This window comes from Bactrocera neohumeralis, chromosome 3 (genome assembly GCF_024586455.1).
Source record: "Bactrocera neohumeralis isolate Rockhampton chromosome 3, APGP_CSIRO_Bneo_wtdbg2-racon-allhic-juicebox.fasta_v2, whole genome shotgun sequence".
NCBI lineage: Eukaryota > Metazoa > Arthropoda > Insecta > Diptera > Tephritidae > Bactrocera > Bactrocera neohumeralis.
Genome location: NC_065920.1, coordinates 73,292,891 through 73,319,582, shown reverse-complemented (window position 1 = coordinate 73,319,582; position 26,692 = coordinate 73,292,891). Strand labels below are relative to the sequence as shown.

At 32.2% G+C, this 26,692-nt stretch overlaps 1 protein-coding gene across 1 annotated transcript; it reads right to left on the bottom strand.

Moving 5' to 3' along the window:
* LOC126753145 (uncharacterized) lies at positions 1-26,201 on the bottom strand. Its single transcript, XM_050464348.1, has 5 exons — positions 25,351-26,201; positions 1,273-1,391; positions 910-1,201; positions 703-849; positions 1-439 (listed from the first exon to the last, which is right to left on the bottom strand). The coding sequence occupies exons 1-5, from the start codon at positions 25,649-25,651 to the stop codon at positions 288-290; spliced, it is 1,011 nt and encodes a 336-aa protein (XP_050320305.1). The 5' UTR covers positions 25,652-26,201; the 3' UTR covers positions 1-287.
* Between the last annotated feature and the right edge of the window lie 491 nt (positions 26,202-26,692).

Sequence of the window (26,692 nt, the reverse complement as noted above, 5' to 3'; positions counted from 1 at the left end):
ATATTTTAATAATACAAAGGTACATTAGGGCATGTCATGCAATAATATTTAAATAAATACATGCATCGTTCGTGGTAATGAATAACTTAAACTAGAAACTAAAATCTAAGTTTTATTCGCTTATATTGTATACACACACATATATATATATATATAATAATTAAATTGCTTCCTAAGTTTACGTATTTGCACTTAAAAATATGTAAATTTTGTAGGGCGAATATTTAAATGAGTTTTCGCTTTGAACTTCTCGCGAACATACTTATATGTATATAGAAAAGGAATGTTTACTCTATCAAGAATTTATCAATGGGAACATTCGCAAAGAATTGATTGATATGTGTGGTGAAAATGGGTGCCCACTGCTCGCGTGTAGCCGGTATGCCTACTCGGGTGATTTCTGGCAGATTCTCGTTCACCAAATTCAAAATCATTGCATCTGAAAACGAAATGGAAATTTATTAGAAATATATGTGAGTTATAAAATAAAATTTGTTTCTTTTATATGTTCCTCACAATATTTTTTACTCTCTCTCTATGTATTGTCTCTCTCCCCCTCTCTCTCTACATATATATACATATATCCTTGCATTAGACATACATACATATATATTATTATAATATAAATATTCCTCTATTTCTATTCTCTATTTCTCTTATTTATATCCTTTTCACTTTCTCTTTCTCTCTCTCTCTACTCACTCAAATTGCGATCGCTGAAAATGCCATTCGCTATGATGCGAGCATCGCCCACAGCCACATTGGCGTTCAAGCGGTTCAACTTCAAGCGACGACCCGCCTCGGTGTTCTCCAACAAACCGTCGGTCAGTATTGTGGCACGAATGTTATCTAGAATTGGCAAACGTTTAAATTTAAGGTAAACTCAAAAATCCATTGCTTTAACCATACCGATCGTTATATTGAAGGGTCCCTTCGGCACCAAACGCAAGCCACCAAATTTCACATCGGCCTTAAATTGTCCATTCGCCTTGATTTGCGGTATTTCGATGCTCAGCTTGACAATGAACGCTTTCTCGGTGAAATTCGACAGGAATGTGTTCACTTTGAATTCACTAATACCGTTAATGTACATATTTTTGATGAGCAGACCACCTTGCACGCCCTCGTTGTCGTAACGGAAAATGCCACGACGATAGAAATACGGATCGATTGAGGACATGCCGTACTGAGGTAAGCCAGCCTGTTTGGAAATAAAGAAAAAGACAGCGTTTAGTTGAAAAGTTCGAAGTCTATTGGTCTTCCGTGACTCACCTTCAGTTGAGGTACAATTTGCGCGAAGAGATTGCGTATGCACTCATTTTTGTCGACTGCCTTAAGATCACAGGGTGCGACTTCAAAGTAGTTGTTGGTGGCACTCGGTTCGGATGGTACTGAAAATGCAGAGAATAAGTTAATTTTAGGTATTTTATTATGTATAGATGTACAAAAATAATTTAAAATAAATGGCAAGGATCGAAATTGAAGGCAAAATTTTGATTTTTGACAAAATATGGCTTCTAAAAAAGGAGTTTTTATAAAAGAATTTACGCTTCAGTGTGTCTTAAATAATCGACATTATTATCAAAAATCTTACTACAATCAGTATCTAACCGACATATCTAAGAAGGTTGTGTGAAAAATTCAAATCGGACGATTTTCTTTACCGACTTTGAAAGCAACGTTTCGTGTAAAACGTGTTTAAAGTTTTTAGTTCTCAAGTAGATGTAACTAGTCGGCAACTAGTTTCAATCTTGTCCAAGACTATATTGCAGCTAACCCGAAACTAGGCCTCATATAGTTCGTAATTAGCCTGTAATATAACAAATATTCAACTAGTCGCTATCAGTTCATAACTAGTTTATAGTATGTAATTAATCTATATATCATCCGTAATTAGTCGTTAACTGCTTCATATCTTATCCGAAACTCTAGTCCATGGCAGTCTCTAACCAGTTCATAACTAGGTCGAAACTAGTCCCAAATTAATTCGTATATTAGTTCGTAACTAATTTGTCTGGCTACAGCTAGGATGCAGCTATCCGGCAACTAGTTCCAATCTTATCCGAAACAAGTCTATAACTAAGCTTCAAAAAGTTAAATTTGAAATGTTATTTTGTTAGCATTTCACGTATAAGGCAAGATTTTTTGATAAATCCCGAAATTTCGGCATTCGTGAAATGAGAACACGAAAAATTTTAAATTTTACTTCATTAGCATTTCATGTATAGGGCATGATTATTTGATAAGTCCATAATTTCGGTATTCGTAAAACGGGATTCCGAAAAATTTTAATTTATATTTGTTAGCAATTCATGTATAGGGCATGATTATTTGATCCATCCCGAAATTTCGGGATTCACAAAATGGCATCCCGACAAATTTTAAATTGTATTTTGTCAACATTTCATTTATTGGGCCAGTATGCCAGCAACACAATCAATTTAAAATAACTAATTTCCGACATTTCGGGATTCGTAAAACGGGATCCCGAAAAATTTTTAATTTTATTTCATTAGCATTTTATAAATGATTATTTAATAAATTTCGAAATTTCGGGACTCGCAAAACGGGATCCCGAAAATTTAGCATTTCATGTATAGCGCATGCCAGCATCACACTCAATCTAAAATATTAATAAAGTAAATAATTTCCAAATTGTTTTTCATTTTTATTCTTTTAACCCAAACAATTGATTTACTAACAACTTTTCTCATGAAAAAAACTATATATACATAGAATTAATTAACTTGAGAAATAAAAAACAAAATAAGCATTTTAAAAATATAAATATTCACTGCAATAACTTATAAACTTGTGCAATACCGCACTGTACTTAAACGAGCTTCACGGCTCATTAAAGCCCCCATCACTAACTCATTCTCTTCATAATTAAACAAAGGCGATTTTTTGATTAACATTTGCTTAATCGAATTTGCCTTGGACGCTCATGGTTTGCTGCACCGCGTACGAACAAAGTCGAAAACGAAAATGATACTTTTGCAGTTGAAATTTTCTTTAAGAAATAAGCCAGCAAATACGCATTTGAAAGATATAATTGATTAAAATAATATATTTGTATGTGTAGGTATTTTTATAATGAAACCTCGTTACTGTTGCCACGAAAAACCAACCAACTGACCACGTTAAATGTGGCAATTAGGGTTTTGCAATACTTTTATGATAAAATATTAATATGTGCTTGGTTTTGTTGTTGCAATTGCAATTAATTTATATTGCACGATAATTTCCACAAAGCTTACTGCACATAGTTACCATACTTCGTGCCAATTGTGTTGAAATATTGTTTCAAAATCGTGTGGTTGCAGTGGTTGTAATCAAAAGTTCACTTGATTAATATTTTCATATTTTTCTAATTTTTTCTTTAACTGACCTGCTGAAATACCAACTAATACTTAAATAAATATATATAATTAATTAATTAATTGTTTCAAAATCAGGTTTCGAACATAATTTGTATAAGTATATTCTATCAGAGCTCATTTAAAATATTGGATTATAATGGAGTATTAACTCATTCTATTATCTCCTCTCTGAACCAACTCGTGCGTTTGATTTCATCAGCACGAAAAGTCTTATCTTTGTAACCTAAGTAACGTCATCAAGCAATTCTCGATTGATAGTTGCGATTATTTTCCTATATAAAGTCTAGCATTCGCATAGAAGATGTTTTATAATCTCCTTCTTCTACCTCTTGACAGTTTTTACAATAGTCATTATATGACTTAGTCTGCTGGCATGTCTGTCAATTAGACAGTGATGTGTTAGCACACCTACTACACTTCTTTTGAATTTTAATAATCAACAAGTTCAGCTCATACTCCATTCATGCCACGATTGCCTTCTTGCTGGGCAAGTCAGTAATTGACGCCACCGAGATTCAGTTATATTTATAACATGTTTAATCAATTGAATAACAGCTTATAAATTCCCTCTTTTCCGGAACCTAATTGTAGGGTAGTGCCTTTTTTGGCTAGTTCAGCTGCTTCTTATTTACCAAGGATATCACTATATCCTGGAACCCATTGCAGGTTTATGATATGACGCTGGTATATCCTCAGACAGTTTTTTGATTTCAAAGCTCACTATTGTTTTAACATGTGCAAAGAACATATACGCCATATTTTACATTTTTTCTTCGATAAAAGCGGAAACGCAAGGCGATGCATTTCTGAAGCGAATGATTACTGGTGATGAAAAGTAGGTTAATTACAACAACGTCCAGCAAAAAAGGTTGTGGTCGAAGCCAGCATTGACATTCAATAAGAAATGACTCACAGAGAATAATCTACTATTAGCTCCTCCCTTACGTCCAAATTATTATTTCCGACGTATACTGTCAACAAGTGAATTATTTGAAGGAAGTAATCAATGGCCATTAGAAGATAAATGATGGATTGTGTTCTATAAAGACAAGGCCAGACCGCTCATATTGATAGTGACTCTCCAGAAGATCCTACAGCTTGATTGCGAGGTTCTAACGCATCCATTTTCTACTTTACATGGAACAGGAAACTCCAGAACAGCAATTTCCAGAAGCATGGTTCAATAGACCGTAGATCGTAGTTCAAAGCCTCAATTTTACTATTTACCTACCTTTTACTAGCTGCTCCTGTCAATGGCGTAAGGTTTTGCTCGTGAAAACTTCGCCTCGAGAGAAGCATGTGAAAATCAAGTATCCAATTTTTAGCTAATAAAAAATGATTATATACTCTTGTAACACCCCCAGCTGGCAGGGGGTAGAGTTTTCTCGCGATAAAGTATACCTGTCGTAAGAGGCGACTAAAATTCATATCCATTATGTCTGTATTTTTGGGTTGCCTAGAAATTTCAGCACAGTATTTGTCAGACATAGTGCTATACTTGTAATACTCAGCTTGAAATGATATTAAAGACTTTGAATGAAAAGACATTTGAAATTCAAACGACAAATGTCACCAATCATTGAGTTTGTTGGGTGCTCAACTGGCAAAAGCTACAAGGTCCAACCGGAGACTGAAATCTGGTACCACGGGAAGCAGTTAGCTCTTGGAGTTCACTCCAATCTGCTCATTGGGTTTGGCCCTTTGGGTAAATTCGTGGTGGCTGTGGTTTAAACTTTAGGTTAGGTAGGATTGTGCAATTCAATTCAGTGTGGAGTCGCACTGCGGCCGGGTGCCTGACCCACAGCAGGGGAGAGGTTTTAGATCGGCCTCGAATTCGACCAAGATGGAAAAGGTGTCTCTTCCACCCGACCAATTGGAACCAAAAAACTCGTGCAATTAGCATTTATTATTTGGGGCACTCTCGATATAATGATTTTGCTAAAAGCCGCTAAAAGTGTAATAAATCTGTAAAGATAAGCGTACCATTTTACACCCACGATGGCATGTGAGGACTTAAGAGGAACCGATGTCAAAGTGGGATGATGGGCGAGGCATTTGGCCCACATTTAGATGAAAACCCATATCTCAGAAATTACTCAACCAAACTCGGTAGGTAATATTATACTGACTTTCCAGCATTATATTGCGAAAAACAGACAAAAAACGCCTACTTCACATTAAATTAAAAATATTATTTATCACGTGTTCGCCATGGCACTTGTACTTGCATAAAGAAAATATCCATAAAATTTCGGTATTTCTATAGTAAAGAAAGAAGTAGAGGATAGCAGAATGAAATATAAATCGAAACTCTGTGATCCCTCAAATCCATTGGCTTTCTAGCAAAATATTGCTGATTTGTTGTTCAGTGTTATATTTCTAGAGTCTTGTAATTTTTAGTTTCAACCAGACAAAAAGCGTAGTCTTACGTTTAATAATAGTAATACTTTGAGTAATCAACACCTCGCCACCTGTGAAATCTGCTTTTTAGCATTTTTTCATGACACAAAAGTGCCCGCAAGCACGGTTTTTCCAGCATATTCAATTAGTTTTTATTTGACTACAGTGGATATAATTGTTTTTAGGCTTTATTACGAGCGCACATATGTACATACACCAGCGCCAGTTACTCCTATTACAAAAGCCGACATTTATACAATAAATTTCGTTTGTTAACACTCCAATTGAACTTGACCCACTTGACAGATTACCCCAAATAGTCACATACGCCTCATAAAAAGCAAAACATGCTCAGAAATATACAAGCAAACATAGAAAGGTTAAAGCAAATAAGTTCAATTGCACATGTACATACATATGTATGGATATATATGTATTTAGAGAGATGCGCAGCTATTTCAACACAGCGTGTATCCGCATTTGGTAAATTGTATGAAATTTGGAGCAAAATTTGACATATATGAACGTAAATATGGTGCAAGGCAAGATCTGACACTTGTAGTTTGCATAGTTGAGTGTGTTGGCCATGAAAATAAGCAGGCAAATATTTGTAAAAAATGTATAATGATGTATTCATATAATCATCTGTATATTTGCATTGCGAAATAAACTGAAAATTCACACATATTTCTCCATCGCTTGACTTCCCAGTCGAGAATCACTCACTACTCATTCAATTCAAAAGACTTAAGCGCGCAACTTGCAATCGCAACAAAGCGCGTGCACACAACTCACACCCATTAAACACACATCAAATCTTTCAACGCACTTTTCTCTATTTGCCCAATTACACAATTAACCACATATTATACAATCCACACACGCACATACACATTCATACATACTCAAGTGGCTCAGGTTCAAAAGAAATGAAAACAAGCGCGTGATCTATATATATGCCGGTGTTGCCAATTGCATTGACTCGCTCACTGCTGCGTGCACATAAATATCACTAAACAGTGCATAACGGTATCACTTGCAGCCAACAAATGAAATGTAAACACAACAACTTTGTAGGAAATTCCAATTATCATAGCACGCTCGTTTATCGGTTAGTGATGCCCTAAGCGCTCGGTGGCGCGCACGCAGCAATTAAAGCTTTTTGCTGTCATTATTAATATGTAGGTAAATATGGCTTTGATGGCGAGATGAAAAGCGTATCGAAAGCGAAGAGTGCAAGTGTTAACGCAACTACCGTATTACGGCAAACAGACAAACATATGCACATACATACATATGTACAAATTGTAATGCGCATTGCCAGTTGCTGGACTTTATTGCTGATGGGGGTAACGTGATTGAATTTCTATTGACTTTTTCGGCTTGAAAATGCTAATAATTGTTTATTTGCTGGTTTCTAGTATTATTTAAATGCGTATAGAGCTTATATGAAATGTAAATATTTAAGCATTGCTTATAAAGAAATTTTATTAAATATCACAATTTTTTGTATATTAAACTAACATCGCGAGATTTATTGCAAAAATTTTATTTTTTTTTTGTAATATATGATGCCTTAGTAGTTTGTGTATTTGAATTATTTTTAATATAAAATACTTATATGTGTATCAGGGTGGGCCAAAGAAAAACATATTTCGCGAGACCTATGCCAAAATTTTATATTTTTTGTAATTTATAACGGCTTAGTAGCACACAAAGTTACCACTAAAAATTTTCAAGAGTTGTGCTTATTTGATTACACTTTATAACGGTACTTTTTGCGGAAAAAAAATTTAAAAAAGTATAGTGGTAAGCTTTGCGTTGCCACGAGTGTATGATATAGGGTGGGTCTAAAAAAATTGACATCGCGAGATCCATTGCAAACATTTATATTTTTTTTTAATTTATGACGCCTTATTAGTCTGAGTATTTGAACTATATTAAATGTAAAATGCTTAAATGTGTATTAGGGTGGGTCAAAATAATATACACCAGGATATTTGATAAATGTATATTTTTTTTCATTTACGACCCCTTAGTATCCTGATTATTTGAATTATTATTATTTAATAGAAAATTTTTCTATGTGTATTAGGGTGGGTAAAAACAAATATAAGTATTACTTCTTTACTATATTTTCTGAAAAAATTATTAGTAGAGACCTCAAAACAAATCTCTACAAATATGAGTTCTCAATATTGGTAGGAAGATGCTTCACTTTTCAATTTCATTAAAAACCATTCATTGCTCAGTACCTTCTATTTCTTTGCAAATGTCCTGTTTTTTACTTATTACTGTAAGGTAAGATTCCTAACTCAGTACTATTAAAAAAATATCCCTCTTCTTACATTTTTGGCACATTGAATTCTGTACAAAAATTCTCTATTACATTTTTTTCGCAAAAATCGCCGCTCAAAATTTATTTGAATTTTTCTTTTAAGTAAGAAAATAATAATACTAAAAAAATTTAATATTATCAAGAGCTTTTATTTGGAGCTCCAGGTAGATACCAACAAAATTTTTAGAATAAATTGTCTTTTTTTTACAACCCTAATGTATATATGACTATGACTATGTAACTACATATGTTTATCTATATCAAATAGTAACTATATAAAAATAGCTCGTTTTTACCATAAGCCATAAAATATTTTATAAATGCAGAAAGGTTAGACTGAATGCTGGTATATGTAAATATTGCCTCCCAACTATCAATTATCATAAGAGAATCTGTGAAAACCCGCTTACTATGTGCAACAAGTCTTATGAATGTTTTTATTGAGAAAGTCAAACTTTTTGAACAATTTGCTATCGTAATATTTTTTGAAAATCTTTAAGTTATATACTTTTGAAGAGACAAATAAACTTTTCGACCAATTATGCTTCCTTTTCAATAACTGTTGGATGCCATTTTCTTTCCTGAACATACTTACTTCAAAAAGATGTACATTTTTCTAAAATATCGGTTTGATCCGTTTTGTAAGTAATTTACAGTTGCCTGACTTATTTCAGATGCTTTTATAGAGGTATTAGCTAAACTTTGATTTTTGTTCGGCAGAAAAAAAGAAGACTTAGAAATATTATATTTTATGTCTTTATTAATTGTTCATTTATTTCTTGTTTAATTCAACTGACATCATCCCTTTCCATAATTCTCTTTTCAGCTAATTTTTGTGCGATATTTCAAAACAAATATTTACTATATAACAAAAATGCCTAAAATCATGATAAAATCCATCGGTATTGGTCCATTAATATCGTCGCTTCCATGTAGTCTTTATATTCCTACCAGTTAAGGGGTAGATTCCTCTATAATTTTCAAAAAATAAAAAAAAAAAATTTCGCTCTAATCAATTGAAAAATTATTCAAAAATATGGTTCCGAAGTTTCATTGGTTTACTCTGAATATTTTCGAAGAAATAGTCCTCAGAACTAGCCTTAACTAGTTTTCATAACAACAATCAATACCAGAACTGAGTTTGGCTCGTTCTCCTCTAGCAAAATGTAAGTTCACTTGGAAAAAAGTGTTGTATGTAGTACTCGAACCGTTTTTTGTCACAAAATTGTATAGCATTTTGAAAATGACTTTTTTTTGCAATTTTTGTTTCACTCCGATTGGTAAGTTGCGATCAATTTTTACGTATTTCCCCGATCATTACTTTTCGTTTTTCATCCTTTTATTCAAACTCACATATCCGAAGATGGTCTTAATCGATAACTACTTCAGTTATAGTTTATGTTATCGTTTCAGTTATTGTTATAGTATAGGTTCAGAAAAAAGTGGTTCCATGTCTTGTAGATGAAAATCTGAGTTTATCTTCATCTTAGATGCCTAAAATGTTTAATTTAACTTTTAATAGCAAAAACTTTGTTTTAGGTTTTGTTCACCTAATGTGCCAAAGAAACACGACTCTCATTTTGTTATACTTGTTATGTATTATTAAACATCGAAAATATTCCATTTCCATCAAAAATGCATTTAATACAAATGAACCCCCCTGTAACTAAGCACTTGCTATACATATAGTATATACGTATGTATGTAAGCTAGTCTGCTACCGCTGCTCGGCTGCTGTCAACAGATTTTCATAAATTGGGCTTAACAGACAGAAACCGTAGCAATAGTGTGTAGTATTGCTTAATTTTTCGTGCTCATGCGCTGACAGCTTTCATGCTATTTGCCATTTATTCATTGACTCTATTTTGCTCTTTGCTTTTGCATAATTTTTTTTTTTTACTCTTATTTTCATTTTTGCTTTTTGTTTTCGCACATACTTTTTGGTAACTTTTATTTACACTGGATTCTCTATTTTAGCGGCTTACTTTAACCTAGTGACTGTAAAGTAAGTTTGAGTTTGTGCGTTTATTTGGCCAACAATGATGCGCTTAAGACGCTTTTGAACATTTGCACAAATATTTATATTTTATAGGTATATTAGTAACGTTGTTGTGATTTTTGTGTAGCTAAGCCTAGACTTTAGTCGACATGCCAGCAGCACTGCGAATTGATGTAGGTCAGTAATATATGTGCTTGTGTTTTTTCGCACCATTTGCCGTCGTTTCTCGTTTCTTTGTTATTCTAGCTTTGCTTAGTTATCTTTCATATGTAATGACATTTCGCGTGCAGTGAACATTTTAATGTCATTTGATTCGTCTTCTATTTGGTCTCATTTTTGCACGCTGCCATGAGCTTCGGTAACGAGTAATTCCAATGACTTTTATTTACACTGGCAATTCAGCCGGTTGAAGTCTAAGTCCGTCGCATAATACAAATCTATATCTTTCACAATACTAGTATTTCACTCATTTATACATATATAATGGTACATATTTACTTTGGGTATCGACATATTTCTGCAAGTTTGTATGGTTGTATGTTAGAAACACCAATGAATAAGTCAAAGTAGAAGCAACGTAGTGAGCCTAAACCTGAAATGCAAAATAACGTATCATCAAAAAATTCGAAATTGAGTGTCTTATTGATTAAGATTCACTATTTATGATAATTACAGGTTCTGCGTATATACCATTTTTAACCGATATAAAAAGAACTTCTTCAGCGAAAGAAGGTGTCTTGTTTGAATTAACCAGAACTTAACTGACAGATAGTTGCTAACCAGACGATTCGCTATTCAGTCGATTAAACATTTTATATGCAATCAATTTTGCAAATTTGGGCATTCCTTGCAGACTTTCTTACATTAAATTTTTCTTAAATTTTATTTTCATGAGATTGCAAAAAAATAGAGCTAACGTGTTATCTAAATATTTAATTTTAGTTATAGAGCATTATTTTATTAAAAAGCTTGCCCCGATGCTAAAATCCTCTTAATAAATACATAAAATTCCTTACAATAACTTGATTTTGATCGTTCAGTTTGTATGGCAGCTATATGCTATAGTGGTAAAATTTCGGAGGTTCCGAGGGATAAGCATTTACTTGAAAAGAAAATGACGTGTGCAAAATTTCAGATCTATACCGCAAAAACTGAAGGACTAGTTCACGTGTATATAGTATACATTGCTAAATCAGCTTGTTATGCTGATCTTTTATATCTACAAATATAAAATATATAGTATATTCGACGTTTCCTTCTAGGTGACACAAATTTCGTGACAAACTTAATATATTCTGGTAAATTACTACACAACACAGATGCTGTCCGGTCACGGGTATTTCCGAAAATACCTGTACAACATGGGAAAACAGAAAGCCCAGCATGTATTTACGGAGATGAACCGCTAGACGATGCAAACCATACCTTTTTCAAGTGCCACCGATGGAAAAAAGCACGAAGAACTGTAGAAAACAAGCTCGGAGAATTAAGTACGGAAAATATTAAAAAAAAATGATAGCTAGTAGCGAAAACTGGGAAATAATTGCCGGGTACGTGCAATATGTTCTACGCACTAAAAAATAAGACATGGATGCGGACTCCCAATAGAAGATGAACCAAATAGCTTGATGCTGGCTACAAAATGGTAGGCATCCCTGGACGAAGGGAGAGTATAAATTGACCTGTAATGGGTCCATCGTGGAAACCTTGCCCTGAAGTAATGCGAAAGCGGTCCCGGGGTAGGGAAAAAAATCCATTATAGAAGGGGGGAGTGTTTTAGTGGGTACATCACTCACGTAGGATGACGATCCCTATACGGTGCGAAGGCATTTTAAACCCTCCTTACGGCCTAAAAAAAATATATCTAAATATATATATATTCTGTTTAGAGATCAGGAGTGATCAGTATAAGAAACGTTTTAAAGCAGTGTTTCTAACGAAGCACCCTAAAGATCCCAAATGGACTACTATTATAAAAACTGGTAAGTATTTAATTAATAAAAGTTATACATTTGTGAAGAGCTGTTCTGACCCTTATGAATGAACTGGAAACGTATCTAATGATGGGCAGAAACCGCTGCCCGGCCTAGAAAAAGCTAAATTGTTTTTAAAAAAGGTTATACACATGTATCTCTAAATACAATACGAAATAGACTTTAATCATCAATATCATCAAACGAAGCAGAAGTGTAATTAAACCACTACTTTCAAAAACAGATATTAAAAAATATTGCATTGGGCGCAGGACAACATCAACCGTGATTGAATGAATATAATATTTACAAATGAGTCAACTTTTGTAAATATATTGTTCATCCCTTTGAAAGATGCTTGGAGATGCAAAGTTAAAGACAAACATTTATTCAAAGGGGCGTTAAGCGCTCCCAAAAGTTGCATGATTATGGTTGCTTCTTTGCTCATGAATTTGGTACATGGTTTGTATTTGGTTTTGAAGTACTTCATAAAACATCTGCATGCCGTTAGAATGATGAATTGTATGAAAAAGGTTTACTGAAATCAGCTGAAATGATTTACAGCGAAAATAACTCTGATTTTATACTGCAAGAAGACATTTGTACATTTGTGAAGAGAAGACAGTGATACGAAACAGACTCTGTACTCAATGGAAATATAAACCCATATGTTACTTTAGATTGGCCCTCACCATCACCAGACGCCAATCCAATGGAGCATAATGAAAATAAAGTTTGAAAGAAAACATTTCAAATCTCATTTGGATACCCCAATATACCAGGACGTCGGAATATTTAGATGCAAGTTGTCATCGCAGATGTGAGGCTATAATACAATCGTTATAATAATCGCGCGAAAATGTTTGCAATTTTACTGTATTTACTCCAATCCAGGATTGCCAATCCCGAAAAATAAAAAGCAACCTACGTACTATACATATATATATGTATATATCGTCACCTAAAATACAAAACAGTGTATCATCCAAAAAAAAATAAATCGCTGTCAGATATAATAACCAATATATAACCGGATATGAGTGTATGATAACCGATATATAACCGTTTTATAACCAAACCTCAAAGTTTGTTTCAATTTGAGTGGTTTTTTGGTTATGTAAAGTGATGTTACGTTATTTTGCATTTTAAGTGACGATATGGTTCTTTAACCCTTATTACTTAACAGCTCTGGATTTTGCTATCTTTTTTACACACAAAGTAAAGTTTATTTTAGTAATCCGAAAATTTTGTAAAAATTTTATTAGTGGAAAAACATTTTATTATTACTTTCAATTCAGGAGTTTCTAATCCATTTATCCTCTTAAGGGGTTACAAAATTTCTAATACTAAGCCAATCTTCGAAGAGGAGCATCAATGTATTCAGAAAATCATGCTACCTAAAAAGTTCAAAACGGGATCTTAAGCGATCTCTTAAAGATAATATTTCCTCTGTAAAGCTTAAAAAGTTTGATTTAACTCATGAATCTTTCAATTACTAATAAGAAAGGCCCCGGAAAAAACAATTTACATTTTTGGTCAATTACAATTAGTCACAACGCTTTATTTTAATATTATATTCCACTACTATGAAAATTAGACATTAAAAAGTTTATATATAATAATTTAATTATATTTTTTTTTATAAAAAAGTATAACAATGTTCCTTAATATCCTATAGTAACTATATATCGTATATCTTATCCTAAGTCTACCTCTTCCGTAGGAAGAATTCAAAATCTACTAACTACTCGTATATGACTGCTTAACTTTCTTTTATATCTCAGATAGAAGGTGTCCTTATTTGCTAGATATTTTGTATGCAATTTGTGTTCCGTCTAGTATTTTTAACTATAATCTAATCTCAGGTAGAAGGTGTCCTTATTTGTTTGATTTTTTGTACACAATCTGTGCTTCGTCAAGTATTTTGAACTTTAATCCAATTTGCTTTTCTTTTGTGCTGGTTCCTGGTTATCCATATCTCCCGACTGAGATCTCTTCCAAGTTCCTTTTTTCATCCTTAGTAAAATCAATGCTGCCTCTCTTACATCATCCGTTATTTCTGTGTCGGTCTCTTTGTGTTCGAGTTCTATAGCATTCTGTGCTTCAACAACCTCCTTCTTGTCATTGTCATCGAAATCATTTTTTGATTTATCTTCCAGATTTTCATTTATACTATAATCACTCAAGGACTCTGTTGACGAGTATGACGAGTTCATAAAAGTATTTTTTGATTCATCTTCCAGATTTTCATTGCTGTAATCACTCAAGGATTCTGTTGACGAGGATGTGGAGTTCATAAAAGCATTTATTTCTTCCATCAAGTCCATTTGATCGCCGACATCAATAGTTAGAGGTGCTATATATGATTCATGCACCATGTTTAGATCTAATAATGCGCCAGGTCTGAGTAGTCTCTCGTAACTACCTAGCAACCTGTTGAAGTCTGGTATATATTCCACCTTATATCCTTGCGCTACGTCTTTGTCTTGCTGGCGAATTGGTGTGCTAGTCAAGCGGTGTCGCATGCTTAAATCCAACGGAAATTCTTGCATCATATATAAATCGAAATTGTTACTATTATTCAATACATAACTTCCGTATGAATCGTCATCATTGTTTTCTTCCTTGATATACATATCTTCGTTTTGCATTGGTCGCGTATATAAGGGGGTAAGTAGTTCATTGCCAGAGCCTGAAGCCTCTGTGGCGGGCTTATCTTCTCCTATACGACCAATATTGTTCATAGCTGCACGAAACTTTTTATGACTATAGTTTATTGGTGTCATCACTTCTTGCTCGTAATTGTCAGACATTCTTCGCAAATTTTATTTCTTTACTTTTTTGCAAGTTGAACTTTGGAGATCCTTCGCTTTCGATAGTTCGAATGTGTTTGATATTGTTCAGTTCAGAAGGCCCTTTTATACACATCCTGTCGCAATGCATTTCCAGAGCCTTAAAGGATTTCTTAAGGTTCAGGTAGTTAAGTTTTCGAAAACTCGTTAGTGTAACAAAAGAGATTTAATTGCTACCTGACCTCCTTTATGTGAGATTTGATAATGTACTAAAGAAAGAGGTAGTAACAAGTGGTTGCAAGCTTCTATGGAACAAGTGGATTAGTTTTCGAACTTTATAAGGGGAAGTTCCATAAACCAAACCATAACTATACCATACATAGTACGAAGGATTATTACTCGTTCTTGAAATACCCACCATTATATATTTTTTACAGATTCCCGAAACTTAAAAATAAAAAATATTTTTTTTTTAGATTTCCTTTAGTAAAGTAAATAAAAAAACTTAAAACCCAGATTTCAGAAACTTAAAAAAAAAATTGAAAAATGTAATAATTTTTCCTTTCTAATCTGGAAATATAAAATTCTGGAAAATTCGCACTTAGAGAGTTTTTTTGGAACACCTTAATACACAAGTATTATATTCGTATTTGAACCCAACCTAATACATATGCAAGTTAAGTTCTAGGAAATTTAAAAGAAAATATTACCGTGTAATTGAAGTCTTCGAAATTGGGTCTTTTATTCTATGGAATTCAGTTTACACTTACATATATTGAGAGAAGGAAATTCCATAATATAATAAAGTGTATTAAATAGCTCTTAAACGACTTTCCTTTGTTAAGAATTTTTTTAATTTGTTTTTATTAATTTTGCTTTAATTTAATCCTTTTTGTTTTTCACCAGAACAAAGCACAACATGCGGTCATTTAACCCTTGTGTGTGTTGTCGAACTAAACTAAACATTATCTTACATCTGCCACCTCTTTTACTCACAAAACAAAGGTCAGATTAGTAATCCAAACATAAAAATATGAAACTTTTCTTTGAGAGTGAAAATATTTTTAAAATAACCAATCATAAATATTCTTTATTTTTTTGTGTTTTCTGGAAATATAGCACTCTAATGTAATCCCTTGATGTTAACCAAAAACAAAACATTTTTGAGGAAACAAAAGCAACTCACACATATTTAACCCTTGGGCGTTTCAGAAATAAAGAAGAGACTCTTACAGATAGTTGAACAGCTTATGTTTATCTTACATCTGCCATCTCTTTTACTCACAAAATAAAGTTCATTTTAGTAACCCAAAAATTAAAAATATAAATAATAATAAGAAACTTGCTTTTGAGTGAAAAATTTTCAAAATAACCAATCATAAATATTCTTTATTTGTTTGTGTTTTCTGGAAATAGAGCACTCTAATGTAATCCCTTGGTGTTAACCAAAAACAAAACATTTTTGAGGAAACAAAAAACAACTCACATATACTAACACAATATTTAACCCTGGGGCGTTTCAGAAATAAAAAACAGACCCTTACAGGTAGTTGAATAGCTTATCATTATCTTACATCTGCCATTTACTCACAAAATAAAGTTCATTTTAGTAACCCAAAAATTAAAAATATACATAATAATAGGAAACTTGCTTTACAGTGAAAAAATTTTGGGTACAACCAATCATAAAACGTATATTTTTTTAATAATTTCAAATTCAGGATTTCTAATCTATTTATAATTTGAAAAGGTTACAGAAATACTATCACATGCTATCTTAAACAGTTCCAAATGGAAACTTTAAAGTATATTTTAAAGGTAATATTTCCTCTGTAAAGCATGAAAAGTTTTGGTTAACTTATGAATTATTGATGAAAAGGTCCAACAAAGGATTCTACATTCTTCTGTGAGGAAGAGTTTCGAACCTACTAGATATATGACTGCTTAAGGGATTAATAGGTTTCAATCAATCGATTTTTTACTGTCTTATTAAATTCTACCCTACCTCTAAAATATTCTCATAGATTTTCAAGTTGATGCGAGTAATAAGTAGTTTCGGAGATACAGCCTTGAGACCTTGTACTCTCGAGGCCGACTAGGCCAAGTTCCAAGTCTTTAAATGCGTTTTTTTCGAAACTATGTTTTTAAAGTCATTGGCAAGACTTCTCGAGAACTACTCAACCAATCTTCATGAAAGTTTACACAGGTCTTTGAGATACAATTCTTAAAGACTTCGACGAGAGATTTTTTTTTTCGATTACAATTATTTCAAATAGAAAAAATGTTGCGAAAATTTTAATTAAAATTTAAATTTTTTTGTAAAAATGTCTGCTAAAAATCCAATTTTCAGTATTTCTTTTGTTTGTCAAAGTTGTAAGTTACAATTTTATTTAAAACACATATTTTCCACTTTAGATGATCCTGTAAGAACTTATCCTGCCAACGCGTGCGCTTCTTTTTTCCGAGGCGTCACCGAAAATTACGTCGCAATGGACGGGTTTAAAATATTTTTTAACAAAAATTTCAGAATTTTTTTTTAATAGTGTATGTTTGTAACAATAAAGTATTTAACTTTTTATATAAAAAAAATTGTTGAAAAGGCTACCCACGGAAACGAGGAAACTCAAACGACCGCTCCAGGAAAACCGTTTTGAGTTAAGAAGATATTAAACGTGAATCGCTACGCGCTTTGACGCTGTTCTGGATATTGAGTTTAACAAATGTTTCGAGTATTGGAAAAAAACGTTGATATAACGTGGGCCAAGTGGGATTACTTTGAGAGGGACGACATAGATTTTGATATAGATGGTACTAATAATATTAAATCCGTATGATTTTTAGTCAGTCCCTACCTTTTAAAGATAGGGTACAAATTTTACTGCTGTCGAACTATTATATTAGGTAAAGCATTTTGGGTGAAGCACCTTGATCAAAGAGATTTTCTTATGTTAATAAAGCATTGCTTTTTGGCGGGAAAATCTGTTGAATCCAAGATTTGGGTTGATCAACAGTATTTGAACTAAAGTGGCCAGCTCAATTGCCGAATCTCAATCCTATTGGGAATCTTAGGTAGATAATAAATAGAAGGACAGACAGAGAAAGAGTGAATGTAGATAAAAACTAAATGTTTGAAGCTGCAAAGAAAGCCACATTTAGCGTTTGACAAGAAGTTATTAATAATCGTATAGCTTCCATATCAAATAGATTTAGTGAAGTATTTAAAAATAATAGTTATGCTATAATATATTAAATAACAATAATTTTTTAAATGTGTTATTTCGCAATGAATATTGAATATTTTTCGTATAAAATGCCATGAAGTCATATAATTTCAAAGGTTTTGTATGTCTTCATAATAGTTATTCTTCAAAACTGAGTGTTGATTTGTTTATATTTAAAATGATAATTGCGAGAATAGAATATAATTGGGAGGTATGTACGAGTATGAGTCCAATTTGTTTTTGCCGACACTGTATGTATTTATTATAGCTTCTGTGCAACCAAAGTTAATGTTTTTTCTTATTATTCTTGTTTTGTTTTGATTTTTTTACCTTTTCTGCTCGTTTTTACAATATTAAACTGTTTTTCGGAAAAGAAAAATATTCATTGGCATGCTTCTAATTTTTTTTGCTGATTTTTAAAACCTTAGATAATTTTTCAAAATGATATGAAAGTAATAAAAATAACTCAGACTTAAAATTTTTTAATTTTAAAAACTTTTTTGTGAGCCGCTAATCTTGTTTGTGAAGAAGTGGCTCAGAAAATGGAAGAATTTACGAAATGAACTATTTAGAATCCTAAGCCATTTTGTGCGATTTTATTACTCTTTGATATTTTATTAATTGTAAGGCAATATTATTCACTTTATATGTATAATTATTATTTTTATAATTATGAATGTGATTAACGATATTTAAGACCTACATAGGTGCGTCGACAGACTTACTCTACTCATATTATTTGTAAATTTTTGTTGTTGTTTTTTGGATTTTTTTGTTTCAAAAATTTTAAAACTTTTGCTTTTGAGTTGTTTTGTTTGTTTTTTCTGAAAATTTCAACATTTTATTTCACAATTTTTTTTGTTTCCAAACTTTAGTTGTTGATTTTTTTGTTCCAAATGCTTTTGTTACAATTTTCTGTTTCCAATAATTTCAAAACTTTTGTTGTTGTTTTTTTTTGTTTCCAAAAATTTACAAAACTTTAGTTGTTGATTATTTTGGTATTTTTCTTACAATTTTTTGTTTCAAATTATTTCAAAATTTTTGCTGTTATTTTACTTTTGGTTTTTTGTTCCAAAAATTATGCTTTTGTTGCAATTTTCTGTTTCCAATAATTTCAAAACTTTTGTAGTTGTTTTGTTTTGTTTCAAAAAATTTCCAAAACTTTTGTTGTTGTGTTTAAAATTATGCTATTTCTGAAATTTTCAAAATGCAAAAAAAAATGTACTAAAATTTCCAAACACATGTTCTCTGAAAATATTTTAAATAATATTAATAATGTATTTTCAATTCACACAAATATTATTTTTGAAAATTTCTCAATTTCTTTAGTTTTAATATACTTACAAATGTATTTCAGTATTTTTCTGATAATTTCTGTGGTTTAGATAATTTTCTCGCTTCACAACACTGTTATTCTATTATTATGAGCCCCGCCTACTCTGTTACACCTACACTTACGAGTGTGTACATAACTTTCTACCTGCTCCTTGAGCTGATCCTTATTTGCTGCCTATGTTTAAATAAACTTAAGATATGCTTTATACCTAAGTAAGAGCGCTTAAGAAAAGGCTAATGTCCAGACAAATGTCAGTCGCTCGTTAGTACACACTAATAGAAGTCCTACACCTACGGCAAGCAAATTTTACTAAGAATTACTTGAAAGTTAAAAACTTTATTTCACCAAACTTCGACATTTCGGTTAACAAAGTAAATAAGCTCCGCGTTATCACGCACTTGAAAGTAAAAACGAAATCTAAGTTTCAGCAGCTCCTCGCTCCTTTGAACGAATATTATCTTTCAAAAATATATATAAAAATCTGAAATGGAAAATTTGAGCTGCTCAGACATCATTTATAATCATAAAAAATTCGATTTGTTAAGAAAAAAATTACGTGAGATCATTGCGGAGAAAAGTAATTTGCGAGAGAAGCAAAATAAAAACGCAACATCAACACCCTACCTGAGAAGTATGAAATTCCGGAAAATATCGGAACTGTGTCTCACTCCAGAGACAGATACGTCGCTGTCGCCTATAAAGGCTCCTGACAGCAACGTAACAGCAACTGCCATCGTCACTGAGTCAAGTGTGGTTGGACGAAATCTAAAACGAAAGCACGTAACAGCCGACGACGACGACATCAACATGAAGGTAGCGGTAACCACAAAGAGACGACGTAAATCCTCAGTAAAAGAGGAAATAAGCTACACAGTTCCCCCTACACCAAGCTCAGCAGCCACCTTGGTTAGTGCAAAGCGCCGAAAAACTCGCCAGAATTCAAGCAAGGAAAACACGCACTTTGTGCATATAACAGGAGACGATGACGAACAGTGTAACTATGCTGCTGTAAATAGCGCCAGTAGAACTGAGCACAAAGTTAAGACTAGGAGAGTTCGACGTTCATCTGCAATTCCAACGCCGCCGAGTACAACCAGCAATTCGTTAGAGGAAGATCAGCCATCGAGCACCATGCAGTTCGGCGCTATTAAATCGCGTTTAAGAAGAAAGTCAGAAAATTCGAAATATGACGCTATCATCCATTACATTAACACAATGGAAACAGATTGAAATACACAGCGCAACATTTCTAACCTTTTTTGTACAGTGTGTGCATTAATCCATAGATAATAGAGGATTATTTATATTTTATTTTATATTTTTCCTTTTTAAGTTTTTAGTGTTTTTAACACATTTTATTATGTGATAATTTGAATATCATATATTTTTGTTGTTCTGTTTGCAATTTAGTTTAACTGCGCTTTTAATACTGTCAATTAAGGTTTTGAAAAGTTTTGTGATCTTCTTAAAATTGTATAAGTAAAATCAAATTATGTACAGCACAAATTGTTTATTATTTATTATTTTTATACTTATTTCAATTGTTTATTATTTATTTATTTTTTTAATAATTTATTATGAAATTCCGCTTAGCAGCCGGATGTGGATTACTGCTATTTTCAGATACTCAGATCGGATATGGTTTTAAAGTCCATAATATCCTTTAGATAACAATATTACATCAAGTATTTTTTGTGAAAACATTCTTACCACAAAATAACTTAATAAATGTTTGACTTTAAAAATTATGTATTTTTTATTAGTGAGGTAGGTAGAGTACATTGTTATTAATAAAACACGCTCTTTCACTTCACTAAACTAACTTTGGCTCGATATATGTGGTATACATAATGTAAACCGGAAAAAATTATGCTTCATCTAATTCGACCCACATTTGCTAAGCATACTAAAGATAGGAGAGGATTTGCCCGAATTTTAATAACACATCTCACAGATTGACTGATATTTTCATTAGAATGTTCGATATATAGATATTTGTATACTAGAAAGTGAAAGAATCAGTTGGTAGCAGTTCCTTTTCACTAATTTTCCCATTATAGTGCTGATTGTGGTAAAATTATCTGCCGAATTTGGTTAAAATGGGTCCAATAAGTCCCGAAATATCAGTTTTCGCCTAATGGCACGCCCATCGTACAAATTTTACAGCGTAGATATTTGAATTATTTTACAAAAATGCAAAAAGATTTGCCCTGGAAGAAGAATCTTGAATAGTTTAGGAGATTTGTATATTAACTGTATATGACACGCTCACTTTTTATCAAATTTTACAACCATAAATAATATATAAATTCAGGAGAAATCCGATTTGTCTTCCAGTGAAAAATGAAAGTTGATTTGATTGAATAAAGAAATAATTTTTTATATTTTAAAAACTATAGAAATATGCGAATAATTATTTAAATTTAATTCGGTCAAACAAAATTAATTAATTAAATTTATTTATAACATATTAAAATATAATTATTTCACTATTTAATTAATTATGCATTATCTTTTCCAAAAAATTAAAATTAACTTAGATTTAATCAAATTTTAATTACATTAAATTTAGTGCAATTAACTAATTTTTAAATTAAATATTTATTAAATTTATTAATTTTTTTGTATATTTTTTATAGTTTTTAGCTTAAATATAGCATACTAAAATTTTAAATAAATGGATGATAAAATGGATGAAAATATAATTTGCAAAAACAAAAGAAAACTATTTTTTCCTTAAAAGAATCATGAACTTCAACTCTGTGTTAATGCAAATCCATAATTAATGCCTCTCCTCGCTGAGAGAATTATTTACTGAAATTCTGATTTTTATGTTAGATGGTTGGCAGAGCAGAAAAACAGCAGTCGCTTTTGAGTTTAATATGTTTCGAGAAGTTGTGTTTTGAAATTTCTTTGCTAAAACGAGGCTCATTTGAGCTATCAATCAGGGTAAGAGAGATTCTCAAAACTTAGTTTATTGCTTTGTGAACATAAGTATCTAGGTTGGAATCACAGAAGAATAAGCAACATGAAGTTTACAATTTATGACTAACCCAACCCTTTCTCAGACACTCAAAGAAAACTCAAAAAGTTAACACCACTAACATGCTTGCATATGCTAAGAAAATCAAAAACTCGAAAAGCATGCCGAAGCAGGGATACATATACAGCCGTTGACAGCTAATTAGAAACGATCCCTTTTTTGTAGATGGCTGATGAGTATAATGATAAAAATTTTGATATACCGTTATTTATATTCCTAAAAGTCTTGCATTGTTCATGTTACTCTATTTAATACTAAATTCACTCTGTTTTGTAGTTGTGAAGTTAAAATTCTTTTAATTTTTTCCCAAATAGTAAATGCGTTACGATGTAGAAGGTGCATTAAGTGCGACAGCTAATTAGAAACAGTTGTATAAAGAATTAAAATTCCACAAGGTGTTAATTTTTGTTAATAATATTATTGATTTCTGGTAAGGGTTTGTTTCAAAGTTGTTTAAAATATATTAAAATGTATTATTGAAGTTTTTTAATGAGGAAACGCTGCAGCTGTACACCTACCCTTCGCAGCTACATTTTTGACCCTCGTCGGTCTGGAAAGATGTGCAAAGAAATTTCGAATAAGGTCAAATGCTCAAAAAAAAATGTTTTGAATGTCCTTAAGCATATATAGTATTTTAAAACTATTTTCAATATTGCACGCAAAGAAAAAATCCAAAAAACTCCAACAGAAATTGACCATAGAATTAATACTATCTCCCGAAGGGACCCAAAAATATATGTAGTTCCACTGACATTCTATGTGAAATTCAGGATAAATATAATAGCCAGCTATTCAAGTAAACAATTTCCCGGTGTTTGGTCGTATCTGGACTTCACGGCAGGGAATCACGCAGAAATTCATTTCTGACTAAATTTCGTAGAAACGACGAAGGTATATTCGCCGTCCAATAATTCAATAATTTGATTCTCGCTATGTTCCACGCGTAGTTGAGTTTGGTGGAGGATCAATCATGGTGTGTGAATTTTTTTCCAGGAATGGTGTTGGTCCACTTCATAAGATTAATGGAATTTTAAACAAGAAGAAATGCGTCGACATCCCAAACAAATGTCATGTTGCCATGGGGTGAGAAAAATTTGCCTGTTATAAGGAAGATAACAATTCAAATCAAACGTCTAAGTAGACACAGAAGTTTTTTAATGAAAATTCTATCAATGTGTTTTGGAGTGGGAATCGTCCAGCCCAGACTTAAACCCTATAGAACATCTCTGGGTGATGTTAAAAAAGCCATATGCACCAAAAATATTCCAAATATGCATGTTCTATGTGATGAAATTAGAACGGCATGGCAAGCTACACCATTGCTGCGCTGTCAGAGTCTTATAACGTAAATTTGGAATCGATGTGAAGCAATATTAAAGCAAAAGATATAACCAACAAAATTCTAACTGAAAATAAGCAAGCTTTTGTAATATCATTATTTTTGTTGATGAAATATTTTCGTTTCTAATTAGTTGTCGCACTTAAATCGTTGATTCCACATGTTTTTGCTAAAATCTTCAAAACAAAAACCAATTTTAAACAAAATTTTTACTATTAGAGTTTAAATTTAACATAGATTTCAATAAAATAAGTGAAAATACAATAAATATAGGTGATTTATTGGAAAATAACATCATTTAATTCAAAATAGGTGTCGTTTCTAATTAGCTGTCAACAGCTGTAGTACATATTGTCACCAAAAATGCAAAATAATATATCATTCAAAAAATCGAAATTAAGTTTTTTATTACTTAAGATTCACTATAAGATATTATATACAGGCGATGACCACAGTAGCTTGTACTCCTTTCTTACTATTAGGTTTAATATTTCGTATATTTTTCCTAATAAAATAATAATAATAATAATATTACATACACATATGTATGTGGCATAAAATTTTCAGCTTCCCCTGTCAAATATAACCAATTTATAACCAATATGTAACTAATATATAAACATTTTATAACCAAAACTCAAATTTTGTTTCAAAATGAGTTTTTTCTATTATAATGTTTTTGTTTTGGCTCAAAACTTATGAAAAGTGATGTTGGGTTTTTGGATTTTAGGTGAGGATATGCATAAGCAAGCGCCTTAATTTAGCTGGAAACTACACTTATTAATTCGAACTGTGAACTTACTGAAATAATATTCCACTTTTTCCACTTTTCCATTAAATTTTTAAAATCCAAATAAATTCACAAATAATTATAAAAATTAAATAAAACAAATAAAATAAGGAATGTGAAATGTTTCGTCTTTTTGCGCCCTTGCTTTCATTATTTCAATAAAAAAAAATTTCATTGAACAATACTTTTCAGCCTTCGACTCAATTGACCATTAAATTTGCTTAATTATTAGGTCTTACTCATTTCCTTCCTCTCTTATAAACGCCATTTCCTACAACAACCATAGCATTTGCTATTAGTCATAATACCGAAATTATTAAATTATTATTATTACACTTAAAATAAACGATTAGTTCCACCTTTCGCGCGTAAAAACGATACGCATCAATGAGGTAAACAAAAGACTTGAGTAAGAAACGCGCTTGACAGCTTTCGCAAACCCAGTAGCTGCGCGCCGCTGGTATGCTTGTAAGATGGCGTGGTAGAAAAAAAAGCTTTTGCGCATTTGATTTTCAAGTTCTTTCGTCTAAATAAAAATTGCATAAGCGCAGCGAAATACCGCGGCGGCTCAGAAGCGAAATAAAAATTGCAAATGTAGTAAGTTTGCCGAAAAAGCTGCTTTGGCAATTGCATAGCACACACACACACAATTTATGTTGCATATTTTTTTATTACTATTTTTGTTGTTTTTTTTTGTTGTAAAAATGTATATGTTTGTATGCATCTAACCACTCACTTGGACTAAATTCCACGCCATCGCTTATGCCTACTCTGTCGTAGGCCAGCACGCCAACGTTCGGCAGTTGGGGCGCAGCTTGAGGAACTGGTGGTGACGGTGCTGCTATTGCTCCATTTTGCGGTGTTGTTACTGCTGGCGCGTCGGCTAGTGTGGCTGCTATTGCTGATGGCAGCACCGCGCTCGTTGTGTACTCATCCAAGTTGTCCGAAACTGCGCCGCCGTTAGACGTTGTTGCAGCCGTTGCACTTCCGAGTATTGCCGCAATGGCGGCAAAGCAGAAAATGTAATGATTCAACATTTTAATTGGCCTGATTTTTGCACTGGTGAAATGTTTCTTAGTGGGTTGTGAGGAGAAAAATTTTATTTTCTAAAGTGAATGCTGCACGGAGTTTTATTTAAAAAATTTTTTAATATTTTTTGCAAGGATTTTTGAAGCAGTTTAGCACTTTCGATTCTTATAACATTTATTTATATTTGCAATTAAAATATTTTTTATAATTTTTATAAAGAATTTTTATTTGGAAAAAAAATATTATTTATAATTTTTTTTTAAGATTTTTTTTTAGAAGAAAATGTTGCACTTTTCCTTTCGATTTTTTTGGCTTAATAAATTTTATTTTTTTGATATTTTGTGTTACAAAATTTTCGTTTTTTCTTCACTTCAATCTAACTTTGCAGCACGTCAAAAATTTGTTGGTCGAAAAATTAAGCCGTTTCCCATTTATTATTTGCACAATAATTAAAAACTTGTTTCTTTTTCGTTTTTTTTTTTTGGTTCAAAATTCAGTTATCCGTTTTTCGAGTTTTTCTATTTTTCGACCAACTTGCGAACGCGACGCTTACAAATCTCGAAATGAGCCGCAAATACGTTTATTTATAGTTTTTATATAAAAATCGAAAAACTTAAAAGTTTTTTTTTTTTGCTTTTACCCAACTGCAGTAACAACATTGGCAAAAACAACAACAACAAAATTGTCTATAAAAACAGTAACAATGGTGGCGTCAACTGCGAAAAATCCATACTCGTAAAAAATAAAAGCAAAGCAGCCGCAAAAAGCTCAAAATTCAAACATTTGAAATACCCGCAACAACAAAAGCAACGGTAACAGCAGCTGCGCCGGCGTTTAGCTTCAACATATTGAGCAATCCAACCAACAGCCATACTGCACATATAACAGCAGCAAAAGCCGAAGAGTGGCGCTGAGCTGAGCGTCTTAACGCAAATAATGCTGTTGGCGAAGCTTTTTCGGCTGACAGCTTTTGAGCTTTTTGCTCTGTTTACATAGTTGGCCAGCTGCCAGCACATGTGGATGTTGTTATTGCAATGGCTGGTGTCTAG

What these genes read in the sequence shown, in the direction of transcription:
- LOC126753145 (XM_050464348.1), bottom strand. Translation starts at nt 25,651, where the DNA reads ATGTTGAATCATTACATTTTCTGCTTTGCCGCCATTGCGGCAATACTC. An exon ending in TGGCGTGGAATTTAGTCCAA is followed by an intron (nt 1,392 to 25,350) that starts GTGAGTGGTTAG and finishes CTGCATTTTCAG; the next exon opens with TACCATCCGAACCGAGTGCC. An exon ending in AAATTGTACCTCAACTGAAG is followed by an intron (nt 1,202 to 1,272) that starts GTGAGTCACGGA and finishes ATTTCCAAACAG; the next exon opens with GCTGGCTTACCTCAGTACGG.